Source organism: Centruroides vittatus, unplaced genomic scaffold (assembly GCF_030686945.1).
Source record: "Centruroides vittatus isolate TY-2023 unplaced genomic scaffold, ASM3068694v2 contig_3066, whole genome shotgun sequence".
Taxonomy (NCBI): domain Eukaryota; kingdom Metazoa; phylum Arthropoda; class Arachnida; order Scorpiones; family Buthidae; genus Centruroides; species Centruroides vittatus.
In genome coordinates, this window is record NW_027121969.1 from 143337 (window position 1) to 158452 (window position 15116).

At 26.5% G+C, this 15116-nt stretch overlaps 1 protein-coding gene across 1 annotated transcript in view; it reads right to left on the minus strand.

The window, feature by feature from the left end:
• Nucleotides 1-15116, minus strand: part of uex (metal transporter uex) — a gene marked incomplete at its 5' end in the record, with an annotated part of 47668 nt that overhangs the window by 9465 nt on the left and 23087 nt on the right. Inside the window, one exon of the mRNA XM_067267593.1 lies at nt 773-916. Coding sequence (XP_067123694.1) covers nt 773-916 — 144 coding nt within the window. The remainder of the gene's footprint in view (nt 1-772; nt 917-15116) is intronic.

Below are 15116 nucleotides of genomic sequence, written 5' to 3' on the forward strand. Positions count from 1 at the left end.
AAATAATTCTAAATTAAAATCAATATAATATAAAATAATTTGTATTTTCATTAAAAGCAATTTATCATCAAATCTATAGAAAATTATACAAATAATAACTTTCTGAATTTTAATCTCATTAATCAAACTAAAGTGTTCAGAAAGTGCTTAATTTCTCTTTAGTGAATTTTAACACAAAGTATAATAATACAAATACTATATTAACATTTTTCAAATTTAAACTATAAATCAATGATATCCTACAGTATTTATCCCTTGCTATTGTAAATGTGATAAATTATACGAATAAAAGTAGTTGTCATTGCAAGCGTTAAAATTAAAAATAATAATATTCCATAAACCTAACACAACAACCAAAAATGAAGATCTAAAAATTTATTTTATAAATATGCCAAGTTAAAATAAAATTATAGATAATTTATTTTGATTCAATGTATTGGTTTACAGATTATTATCCTTTTTAATCTTACTTGTTAGTTGATAAATTATTGTATTGAATTTTATATTATAAATAATATTAAAAATTCAAATTTATATAAGATTATTTATCATCACATGGTGAAATTATCATTTAATAGTATAGTCATAGATTAATAAATACTGAAGACAGTACAAGTCCAAACTTTGTTTTTATTTCATTTCAATTTCATAAATATTTATCACCATTACTTTTTGGAGGTTAATTTTTTAAAAAGCAATAAGAGTTAACTAAAAATATTTTTAATATATTACTAAACAGTAACATAATATATTTTAAAAATATAATATTTACAGGTCAATAAATATTGGAATGTTGCTAATGCCAGCTGTGATGAAATAATATGTTTTCCCTGCTGCTCACTTCCAAGTTTAGCGAAGTCGGAGAAATCTTGCTTCAATTGCGTTTCTTTCCTTCGTTGTTTTCTTCTATTATCAGCTGTAAAAGTCACATTAATTACTAAATATTTATCCTTTATATTTCAAAATATATTTTTTATATATAAATTCTATTTAATATAAATTATCTATTTTCTTTCTAAAGCAATTACAGAATGCAGATCAGAAGATTGGCATACTGAATTTCAAAATTTAAAATATAGATATTGTTCATTTGATGTATTTGTATTTTGATTTATTGAAAATGGTTTATAAATAATTTAGTGATATATTATTTTCTTTAATTTATTTTTAATTTTAAAAAAATTATATAATAAAAAATTAAAAAGTTTGAATATTGGTTGTTGTTAAATTTAAATAATTATACTAAAACTTATTATTTTATTTATATTTACTTAATGAAATATATGTAAATAAACTATATGAAAATATTATATGTGATAATTTTTCATATATATAACAAAATGTTTGCATTTTTAATAACATATAATTAGTCTATTTTTATAAAAATATTATTTATTTGACCATGTATTATTTAACTGATCAAATAAATAATCATACTATTATATTCATTCAAAATATTACATTTACATTTGGTAATAGACATAATGAAAATTTTATACTAGTCACAATCAAATTAGTGAAATGATAAAATTAGAAAAGAAACAAAATATATATACCAGTTTTATTTCCTTTGCACATACCCATTTGATGTCAATCATTAATAAAGTATTTAAATATTTATTCATGAAAATTTTGATTTTTATAGCAAATTTTACTTGAAATAGCAACAGCTACACGTATAATGACTGTTTCTAAATACCAGTAATAAGAAAATAATTAAAAACTACATTGTAAATTTCATATTTCATTTTCTATTAAAGTTTGTTTGTTAAATAAATATGGTACCTATCTACAGTAGTTTATAGTATTTATTAATTTTAAATTGTTTTCCTAAGTTTTCAGAAATTCTTTAGTAGTAGACACAGCTACTATTTGAGAGTAGTGATTATTTCCAATAAAACTGGAACAACAAAGCTGATTTTCCATAACATCTTTGTAATTCATAAAATAATTCCTCAATAGAATTCAATTATTGTATGCATAAATGTTGTTATCAGCTGTATAATGTTACTGGGATTAGCATATCTCAAAAAATAATTTAAAATACACTTATAAAACTTCATTTATTATAATCAGAGGTTATAGTTATTATTGCCTAGTAAATAGGGATTTTTAAGCAGTCTTAACATAACTTATAATGACTGAGAAACTGGAGAAATTACTGAGGAACTGGAGAAAGAACATCAAGACAAAAAACTTGCCACTTAAATTATTTCAACAATTATTATTTACTGGGCAAGAGTGTTTTCAACCTATTTGAATGGCCTTCATTGGGTGTTGAATACTCAACAGTCATTGAACATACAAACATTTCAACAGGTTTAGTAAGGAGTTGGAATACATAGGGAGTGATTTCCTAATCCCTTAAGGTAAGAATTAAAAAACATAGATCCACAATAGAAAAGAGACAACCAGATATAACTTTAATGGTGTTTGACTTGGAACAAGATGTGGAATTGAACCTGAACAATGCTAAGATTATACAACCAGTATGTGATAGTTTTAGCCTGAAACAAAGGAATTAGATATACAGGTATACCTTGAGTTACGTCGTTCTCGATTATACGTCGCTTGTCAAAAAAGTATATGGAAAAATAAAAATCAAGTTTAAGTCATTTTATTCAACTTTACATCCGTCCACCACAAATATTGAAGTCGCAATATCACTAGAAAAGCGTTAAAAGCACATAAAATCATATTAAAATATGTACATTTACAGTAAATGTTAATATAATCATCATAAATCCTAGAGAACGAAACATGAAAACATCTGTGTTTCTGTGTTGTCGTCTTATTTAGCGGTCTTTAAGTGCTCATTATTGGCGTTTTCCACCGTAGTTTTGACTTATGCCGCCTCTCCTGGAACCAATTACCAACGTAAGGCGAGGTATACCTGTATATATATAAATCTTCACATGTGGGTAAATCAGTAAACTATGAAGGACTATTGGATCATATGTAAGGCATGGAAACCATGGTATAAAGTCCCATAACCTGAAGAAAATCTGTTCATACAAGGCTGTCCTACTTATATCATTTTATTTTTCTTCTCATTTTTATTTTAATATAATATAATTTAATCAGTCAGGAACAATACTTAAATAGCATAGTTTTATATCATATGCATATTAGAATGATTTTGAATGCTATTAATCAAAAAGTGTTCTATAATTTTGAATATACATTTAGCATATGTTCTTATTCCATTTCATTGAAAACTTCAATGCAGACAAAACAGCTGGAGACCCTTGAAAAGAGGTGAAAATATTAGCAGTAATAAAATTGATGTGCTGGAGTGGAGGTATAATATGTAATTATTGGAACTGTAAACTAAAGCAATTAAACAGCACCGAATGAATTAATATTAATATTATAATTAAACTGCAGGTTATAATTTTTTAATTGTTTTAATAAATCTTCTTAAGGATCAATAAAATTATAATTTCTACTAACTATAGTCTTATTTACTTACCATACTTAATTTTATCAGTCATTTATTATTATTAGTATAAGCAAGTCCCAAACTGATTAGAATAAGCAGAGTTTTTTTTTATATTTTAGATATCTTGGTTCAATTTTTCTCTACAATGGCATATTTATTTCCACTGTTAAAAGTTCTAGTCAGACTGGAAATCTGAGTAAAATGAGTGTTTATCCTTTGAATTTAAATGATTAGCTCTGTCTTTTAGTTTAGAAAATAAAATATTTTACATCATTAAAAACTGTATTAATTAAAAAAACAATTATTATTTAATTTGTGTAATTGTATTTAAAACTGCTTATTAACTATTATAACATGTAAATTATAAATTTTATGTAATTTATTTATTACAAGTTTTAAATCATGCTTCAATTATTATTAACTAAACAACTAAACATGTGATCACAATATAAATACATAAAAATACAAGCACAAGTTATCTTAAGAATCAAATGAGAGAGATCCAGATTAATTATCAGGCTAATACCTGTCTAATTAATTATACAGATATTATATAACAGTTGGCTAAATGTTGTCACAATAGGAGCCATATATCGCCTATACAGAAACATGCAAAAGCTGCATATTCTATTGAAATAGTAATATTTTATACTGTGTACAGTTCAAATATTACGGTTATCATTGTTCTATAGTAAATATCACTGTTATGTTAGGTTAAAAATGCATATGTTTGGGTAGCAAAGTAAGAAAGGCTATCTAAAAAATGAGAAAATAGGTTTATTATAAATTAATTTCTTCTTTTTATGGTATGTAAATATATATCAATATTTACTGATAGAAGATATGTGGGTTTGTAGTTGAGATGTTAACTGTTTAAAATTTGATTCATACAAATATACCACTTGCTTTCAGTTGTCTGTTCAAGTTGCAAGTTATGCTTACAATCAGTGCGTATATCATGCAGTATTAGTCAACAAACTTACAAAATTTGTTTACATTTGTTTAAGTAGTATATATCAAGTTTATAAAGAAAAATTGTTTAAGTATACAGGAGCTACAGTAAGGTCTAGAAAAGTTAGGTCTAACTGCAGCTTCTGAGTTGCAGTTAGACCTAACTTTCTGGACCTAACAATGTGGTTATTAGACTAAAGATAAGTGGTTATACTATCATGTTGTATTAAATAAAATAATTAGAAATAAATTAATTTTAGTTAATAAATTAATTAGAAAATTTACATCTAATTTTTAATTTATCCAAAAACAAAAAAACATTTTAATAATTGATTCAATTTCTTCAAAACTATATTTAACAAAATTATAGTATTCCTATTGTCAATGATGGCAACACTATCATATATAAACTGTTATCTGCTGTGGCATGTAATTGTTCAACTGTGCACAAACAGTTGAACTATGTACATGAATTCAAGGCTGTTTCTTACTGTAAATGATTGTTTATGTTACTGGCTACAGTAAACTTTATATTTATATTGGCTTGTAAACTTTGTATTTTCCAAAATCTAATTATATTAAACAACAGTGATACTACACCAGAGTAAAGTAAACAAACATACCACTGAGCCTGTTACCAGTGTGCATCTAATTATATTGATAAGGGGTCTAGTCTACCAAAAATCAATAAAGAATTTAAATATGAAACAAAAAATAATTTAGTTATATTTGTATGCAAAAATAAAATATTGGTTAATTATTCATAACATAGCATTAATGCATATAAACATTATATTTGAATTATTTAAGAATTTAAAAAAAATCAATTTAGAATGATGATTAGATAAAAAATTCATAAAAATAGTTTATTAGAAATTCAAATTGAAAAACATGAATTAAATTATTGTTTTAAAATATATCCTATAGAAAAAAGTAGCATTTAATAAAAAATAAATCCAGCCACTGACAGTGCTAGGGTGGGTGCAAACCCTCTATAATATCTTTTCGTCCACCCATCCTTTACCTAGAAGTAATTTATTCAAGACTACCTGTACTGGCTATTACTGTGGTTTTATTTAAAATATGAATTGATTGTTCACTGAGTAATTACACATTCTCACTAAACTTTTCCTGTTTATTTGTCTTACTGAAATCAATCACTAAATTTTAAAAATTAGTTTGTTTGACAATAGGAAGTGCAGATAACACCTGCCTAATAAAATAATGTTTTGCCTCACCATTACCCTCCCAGAATGAAAATCCTCATGCCCACTGAATCCAGCATACTATTTTCTTTTAAACAAAATAGTAAAAGCTATATTACTATAAAACTATATGTAATGTACATAGAAATTAAGGCTAAACAAGATATATTTCAAATGCTTTGTTATATTTACATAAATGCATTTTAGAAATTTTTTACTGATTACATTGATTAACTGACGAAACAAATAAATAATATATCAGGAAAGAGGTTAAATAAATTTCTAGAATAAACATCATTTCTTTAATTATATTCTAGATAAGTAATTGCATTAATTACATTTAGTTTTCCAACTTATATCCACATTGGTAATATATGAATCATGAATCTTATATATCTGGCCATCCTATTATATATATACATACTAATATTAAAAAATTAAATATCTGAAAATTTTATTATTTAAATTAAAAAAGTGAATATCAGATTATAAAACAAAAGTTATTATAAACTTGACATTTCTACATAATTTTTTTATCATTATATATATAAATAATAATGACATAAAAATAATTGTTGACATTAATGGCTATTTTCACTAATTGGCTAACATTTCTTTTGATGTTAAATTTTTTCTAGCATAGCTTTCACTTCCCTGAAAAAAAAAAATTAACTTGGAAGATTGCATAATTGCTGTAGTGCCAACTGGAAATAACTATCTTACTGTTTTACTTCACAATTGAAAAATAATTTTATAATTTAATTAATGTCACTATAATTAATCAAATAATTATAGTGACATTAATTAACTGATTCGAAAATTTAATTAATTTAAATTATTTATTAGTGAATATTATTATTTAAAACAATTGGTACTCTTTAAAACAATAAGTATACTGTACATCATACTGAAATAACAAAATAATTTTTCTTTTTTTAAATTTCTTGTTTCTTTAATTGTTTTAATAATTTCAAATTTTATCATCATCAATCCATCCATCAAATGTGACACTGAAAATTAAATGACTTGATTCTTTTATACATTGTTTATTATAATAAGTAAACGTGATTAATTTGCCAGTGGATTATGATAATGATTTTAAAAAACTGATTATTTGACTAATATTTAAGACTGACTTAAATATTAAAAAAAAATTTGAAGTAAAAAATAATAATTTATTTTTATATAGTTTTTTAATTTTGGAAATATAATATTTTAAATACTGTAATATAAAATAATGTATGCAAGATAATATGCAACCATAATTACTTTAAGAAAAATATTAGAAAGATTTATTTCTATATTATAATAACAAATTTTTTTCAATTATAAGAATTTTTAATGATTTGAGTAAAATAATATAATCATCTCACAAAATACAGATATTTATAAGAAATTTTCAGGATAAAAATTTTATAGAGTTAGTTTACATTGACTTAAGTCTGGAGAAATTAATTGTACAAAGGCTAGTACTAAAGTTATCAACCTGAATTAAATGCATTAACAGATACAAAATAAAGTATTGAAATAAAATTTACCATTTGGTATTAATAATTTAAGTTTGAATACTCAAAATTCTTTTATGAAGTAGCATATCTAATTAAGAGTGAAAATTTCAAACTACATATATCCTTACACAAATAATCTAAAAAACTCTACAATGTTTCAAAAAATAGCAATTCGAATGTTTTATTCTGAATTACTTTGTACAAAAATAATCTTCTAATTGTTTTCAAGCCTCTTGGCTCATTTTCAGGGAGAAAGAAAAAAAAATCCATAAATTCACAAATTCTAGATCTAATTTTAGAATGCATTTAAACATTAATTAGACGATTATTGGATAAGCTAAGATAACTGGAAAAAAAAATAATCGATTTGAAATTATTAGTAAAATTAAAATTGTAAATAATTATAAAATTAATAAGTTACATAAAATTTCCATCCAAATATTCTATAATGAGTCTGTTATTTCCATCCAAATATTCTGTAAGTCTGTTGTGTACAATTTTTTTTGTTCTAAATATTTTAGACAATGAAAGGATTAGTCTTAGCCAAGTAGAAACGATACGCCTATCTAAAAGAATTAGTTAAATATTAAACAATTCCATTTATTAAGAAATTCTTTTACAAAAATAAATAAATGTTTTCAACATTTTATATCAGAGCTTGCAATTTTTTTTAAATTATCAAAACAATCTGAATCGAGAAATTAGATATCTAAAACATTAATTATTTTTAAAAACACTAACCCACAAAATCTTCAAGAGGATTTTAAGAAAATTTCTCATAGCTTTTCATTATATAATCTAAATATTAATTTGTCCAAAACATTTACTATATGCTACTCATTAGCCAGAAACCTACTAAATTTTGTTTTTTTAGTAATTGTTTTCAAATTAAATATGAAGGCTGTTTCTTTTTCAACCTCCAATGGTCCATAAAACAAAGACAAGTGTGAATACCAAAATGAATTTATTACCAAAAGTTAGGTACAAACATTGTACTTTTCGACATAATCACCACAGAAGATTGAGGCATTTGTCATATCTGTGGACGAGCTTTTCCATCCCCTCTTCATAGAATGTTGCTGCCAGTGAATTGAGATGGCCTTAACAATGTTGTTTTGAAAATCTTCATTAGTCTCAAACCTCTGCCCTCCTAGCCATGTTTTCAATTCAGGAAAGAGGTGGAAGTCTTCACACATTAAAAAGTTTCAAACTGGGTGGAAGTCTTCACCACCTTTAAACACCCAGTGTATAGCCCCAATTTAGTGCCGAGCGATTTCCATCTCTTTCCTGAACTGAAAACGTGGCTAGGAGGGCAGAAGTTCAAGACTAATGACGATCTTCAAAACGTTAAGGCCCATCTCAAGTCATTGGAAGCAACATTCTATGAAGAGGAGATGGAAAAGCTCATCTACAGATAGACAAATGCCTCAATCTTCATGGTGATTATGTCGAAAAGTAACCATGTTTGTACCTAACTTTTGGAAATAAATTCATTTTGTTATTTACACTTGTCTTTGTTTTATGGACCATCAGAGGTTGAAAAAGAAACAGCACTTGTATGTTCATTTGGTCAGTGATTTGGGCATTATATTTGACAAAAACTTACTTTTAAATCTCATATTGTTAAAATTACTAAAAGCCTTGCCATTCAAAGAGGTATACTGTAGGGACACTGCAGCACCATTTCTTCAAGAGTTGTCTTTAGTTCTTTATTTTTTTGCAAATTTCCAGTCCTTTATCAATTATTGCTAACTTCTACAATTCCACAAAATATTCTATGGACTAAACAAGATTTATGTTCTGAGAGGTTACAAAATAGAATATTTTGTAACCTCTCTTACAAACAAAATAGAATATTTTGTAACCTCTCTTTAACTAGTTCCATTTCTGATATGAGAAAAAGGAAGGGTTTTCCAATACTCAAGCAGCACATTCCATTTTTCAATTATGTTCTTTTTACTTTCCTGGCTGTTATATACTAGGTATTTTCTAGAAAAAGGAAACTCAGCTCTGTAGCATAATTTTTCTGTTTTGGCCTTACACAAACACAAATATGGTGATATGCTTCTAACATTCTCTATAAAGCAGTTTAAATCCACAGGTATTGGGGAACATGCATGTCCATTGTCATAGCTGACAAAAATGTCAAGAAATGTTTAAAACACCCATCCATATGTGCAGGAAGCAGCCTACCAATCCAGTGACTGGTTAAAACATGCACACAATGCAACGTTAGACACACATGTGCAAGTTTTCAAAAGTTAATTTTGTCATGACATGGTGTATGTTAAATGACTATAGTAAAGATAAAAATAAAAAGTTGTCATAGAGATCAATGTAAATTAAAGCAATCATAAACTTAATTGAGATTTTGTGTGCAATGAGCTTACAACTGGTAACCCACCCATACAGTTTACATGGAGAAATTTGACCTGGAATATCTCAGCCCGTAGATTGAATTTCAAAATTAAAACTTCATCATTGACGTTGGCCTTGTTCAGTTGTACATATTTGAAATAATCATGCTTAATGATCTACAGTTGCTTTAAACTTTGATCACAGACAAAACACTTTCTGACTTATGAAGAACCCCGCTCAATAAGAAAGGAAAAGTATGGCAATTGGTCAAACAATGACCCTCTAAGATTTTTGCATTTTCAGACTCGGGACTTTGAAGCATCAAAAATTGCAAAAATAAGTTGGGGTGTTTTCTGTATGTATGGACATTAGTATGTGTTACTTTGAAGCTATTAGCTTCAAAGTAACACATACTAACGTCCTAAACAGCTCCACTTTAAAGCTAATAGCTTCAAAGTGGAGCTGTTTCTGTTTACATTCAAAAATTTTTTAAATAAACAAAAAATGTTACTTTAGAGCAGTGGTCAGCAACTGGTGGTCCATGAACCATTGATGGTCTGCGAAAAAATTTGGATGGTCTGTGGAGAAATTTGAACATTGATCAACTGAAGGTTACATGAAGGATTATGAAAGAAATGCAAAATGCTTAGTTGCTTTTTTCACTCATTGGGGGTTTTTATTCAAATCTAAAACCAAATATGAAGTGACTGTTATCAATAAATAATGAACAATAAACAATATTGTGAGTGCGATTGTCGTCCTTTGTGGAAAGCGCTAAGAATCCATAAACTTATTTCAAACAAGCAGCAATAAACTGTAGGCTTGCATTAATTTGTTATAATTAAACACACGAGTTTCATATTAATATAGTAAAATTGAACTTTTATCATCATTATTCTACAGATTTTGTATCGTTTAAAAAAATTCATGATAGTGGTCTGCGGGATTCAAAATTGTGAGTTTAGTGGTCCGTGAGGTCAGAAAGGTTGTAGATTGCTGCTTTAGAGAGTTTGTTCCTGAAATATTCATGTTTTTCTTTGAATTTACCTTTCTATCCTTTTTAATTTTTAGCTTTAGTTTGCAAGTATGATTCTTTACAATTTCTATTATTAAACAAAGAATGACTGATGAAATATTCATATTCTGCATTATAAGATTTATTTAATCAGATCATTAAAAATATTTAAAATTTTACTTTTATCTATCTTTTTGTATTTAAATCTACTTTAAGTTATAATAATAGGAAATGCATTTAAATAGAATTCTTAGAATTCTTTTATAAAATAGCCTGATGTGGTCTGTCTGGAATGATTTTCTTATGAGAGCAGTGATCTCTAAGTCGGTCTGTATATCTGGGTCTGTGGCATATATTGACAGGGCAGTGGTGTGCTTTCCATTGTTGATGTCATAATAATTTAATAAATTTATAGCAATAATAGCCCGATTAATTATGATGAAAGTTTGGATTATTATCAATACATTGGGCTTTGGAATGTTGATATATATACTTTATTTGGTTAGATGAAAATGGACATCTTTTTGAACATTTGTTAACAAACTGATAAAATAAAAATAAATTAGCATTTGTTAGCTAAAATAAATTAGCATTAAAAAAGTTGCATTTTTATTGGACTATTATCTTTTAAAACATGTAAATACATATGCTCATATCTTTTAAAATTATTATTTTTTTAAAAATTTTCTCAATAAAAGTTTATTATTTTCGATAGAGAATACAAGAATATAAAAAAATTGGGGAATTCTATTTGAAGTTTCAAAGTTTCCCCGTCCCACCCAGGAAGATGGTCCAAGCTTTACTTTTATGGTATAAAAAGGCCTCTCACAACTATTAAACATTTATTCTTATCAATTTTTTTTATTAGAAGCATATTTTCCAAATTATTAACTCAAAACACCTTACTTGAAATATCCTGTATAAAAAGAAATTGCTAATACCATAATATCAGATAGACAACCCACAATGGTGTATACTCTGCAGAAAATTGCAAGGACTAAAATAAAACCTTCATATAATCTACCCCCACTGTACAGTACACTCTGTGCCTCTAGGGCAGCCACTGAAAGCAAGATATTACTGGTATGCTGTTTAGAAGTCACTATCTTAAGCATCAAAGTATTTTTCTATTTTATTTCTGCTAACAAATCATTATAGTTATATATAAACAACCAAGCCCAAATATTCTATAATAGCTGTAATAATTTCCAGATTATTTGTACTACAGTTTGGCTAACTATTAATAACTAATATAAAATTTTTTCTATAGATAAGCTAAAATTAACCAATAATTGCAATTATTTTTTGAATTAAATTTAATACTTTTATTTAATTTTTATTTAATAATTAGTAAATTTAATTCAAAATAATAATTAACAAAATCAAAACTAAAGATAACATTACCTTTTTACTTTATTTTTTAAACTCTGTAATGTATAAATCCACTTTACTTTAATTAACCTAACATTTGTATAAAATTTCAAATATTAAATAATTTTCAATCTGAGCATGCATTAGCAAGAAATTCACCTTTGTATTTACTGGCCACTCTTGTAATTTGATTATAGGTGTTTATGAACTGTCTCAATTATGTAAATTAAGTGTGAAAATGATAAATACAATTTATCATTTTTATTTCATGATTCATTTCCTTTTTTCAAAAATAATAATATAATAAACTTAAAACATTTACCACTTTCTTTCATTCTTCATAGTTATTCAAACTTAGAATTGAAAATTTTTTAATTTAGAAAGTATTAAACTTATATAATTAATTGTGTGATAATATCAATATTATATTTCTAAGAGTTAAAGCTTTTTTAATATTAAATAATTATTGTATAAACATTTAATTATTTTTGGCTTCTTGTATTTTATATTAGACTAAAGATTAATCTGTATTTTAATTGCAAATATTTATTAAAAATTGAATCTTAATCCATCAAAAGAAATCAGGGTTGTAAAAACAGTGAGAGCATACTGTCGTTTAAATACTTTTTGGTGTCTTATTGTTAATTGTTTACTTGGACTTTACTTATTAATAGGACTTTATACTGTAGTACTACAGGTGATATAATAAAGAAATTTTGTTTTTTCCTGAACTAACTCTCATTACTGTGCCAATCTTTAAACACCAGTATAAAGTCCTATTAATAAGTAAAGTCCAAGTAGACAATTAACAATAATATTCAAATTAAGGACAGTAAGGCTTTTACAATTACTTGTTGGTGTCATTTCTCACAAACATATGAATAGATATATATATATAAATATCACAATTACTATATGTGTATATGTGCATTTATCTAATTCACAGGCTTTAGCTGTAATATATACAGGGGTTGGACAAAAATATGGAAACACCAAAAAGAAACCTATTACTAAGCACTAATACGGTGTAGGAAAACCGTTGGCATTCAAAACAGCCTGCAGTCTTCTTGGAATGGATAAATACAGGTCCTGTATGGTTTTCAAAGGAATCTTGTACCATTCATCCTGCAAAATAGTGACAAGTTCAGGTAACGATGATGGGAGGTGGATAGTGATCAGGCACCTGTCTCTCCAAAGTAGACCACAAAGGCTCAATAATATTGATGTCTGGTGACTGGTGGCCAGAGGAGATGCGACAAATCACCCTCGTGCTCACAAAACCACTCTTGGACGATGTGAGCTGTGTGAACAGGCGCCCTGTCGTCTTGGAACACAGCATCACCATTGGGGAACAAACATTGTACCATGGGATGGACACAATCTCCCAAAATGGTTACATAATCTTAGGCAGTAATGTGACCTTGCAGAGTAATCATGGGGCCCATGAAATTTTGAACTTGATATTAATTTTGAACTTTAATCATCCATATTAAGTGGTTTTTTTTTTTAAATTTTAAAGTCACAAATAGATAAAGCCAAAAATGGATAAATGAAGCAAGAATAAAATTTAAAATTCAGACCTTATCCAGATAATCTGAAAGTCTATCCATCACTTTTTTGGATAGAGCTGAATATAGATGTTACTTTTTTATGGGCATATGCATTTTATTTTATTAGACACTACAGATTACCAGGTCTGGTAATTTATTGCCACATTTCAAGCCAATTGGCATAGGATGACAATTTTTTAAATTGCAATTTTTTATGCCTACAATAAAGTACTTAAAAATACACTTGTAAACCCCAGGATTACATTATATTAATAAATACAATGAAAGACAAATAAAAAAATAGGTTTCTTAAAACTTTTTATACACATACAAGATCACATAAAAATCATTCTGAGTATTTTTTCATGTGATCTTGTGTGTATTCAAAAAACATTTAAGATATCTATTTTTGTATTTGTCTTCAACTGTATTTATTAAAACACTTAAAAACTTTAATTAAGCCAATTAAAACATTAAAAGTCTTTCATGTTTTCTCAATTATATTTATTATAGAGATGAATGAATGCTATCCACAAGTATTTGAATACTTGTGGATAGCATACTAAGAAGTATTCAAGATCTCTAATATTATGATGATGAAAAATAACTTTGAATACTACAAATACTTCCACAACATCATGCCATATGTACAGTCACAATGGCAGATCCAGAAATATCCAAAGGAAAACAAACTCAAAAATATAAAATACTAGTAGATGAGCCCAGTGTTGCTCGGGCAGAAAGTAATGGTAGCAAAGATTAAAATTATTAGATTATAGCCAATTTTACCTGTTTTCACCGGTGCAAGAACTATGATAACCTTACTTGAATAAAATTATTAATTTTAAATTCTAAAATCTGAGAAAACTTGTTTGGAACATTATATTTCAAATTTTTCAAATTTGAAACAAATTCAAATATTCATTCAAATTTGTTTATTTTGGATTTATTGTTTTTGTGTTACCTGAACAGTGGAAATAATTAAAATATTTATTAATTTCCAAAATGTACACTACATGTGCCACTATTTGCTTTCCTTCTTTATTATTTACACTTTATACTGACTAAAACTAACTCTCTCCTTCTTTTCCCTGGGAGAGCTGAATTTTCAAAAATCCCTTCTTAATGTGCATTGTCATAGCATACCCTACTAAAACGCAGTCAAAAACGCAAAAAACCGCATCCAAAATAGTACAGTAGAAGCTGACGTTCTTTACAGTGTAATCCTTAATCCTCTCCCTCTCCCCCACAGGGGAAATTTCAAAAAATCCTTCCTTAGTGTGCATTCTTGTGATGTACCCTAACTGTGTACCAAATTTCAACTTTCAACTCCTAACTGTTTGGGCTCAGCGCTTATTATTATTATTATCATCAACTCATCTCGATTATATTATAAGATTTGAATAATTAAGAAGTACCTTTTATTACCATATGTTTGATGATCATATTGTAGATGGTCTGATAAACTATATTTGATATCATAAATGTTTTTAAATGTTTTGAAGTTCAAACAATAAATAATTTTTTGTGTCAATGGTGTCCTCTTATATCTGCCACTGCATATAGACAGAGCTTCTTCAGTACCTCTATATTAATTTATGATAAAAACAGAAACAGACTAGATCCTGATAATATTCAAATTGTGCTTTGTTAAATAAATATCTGCAGTAGGTGTAAATGAGAACAATTATCTGTTAATTTATTATAGTTAAGATT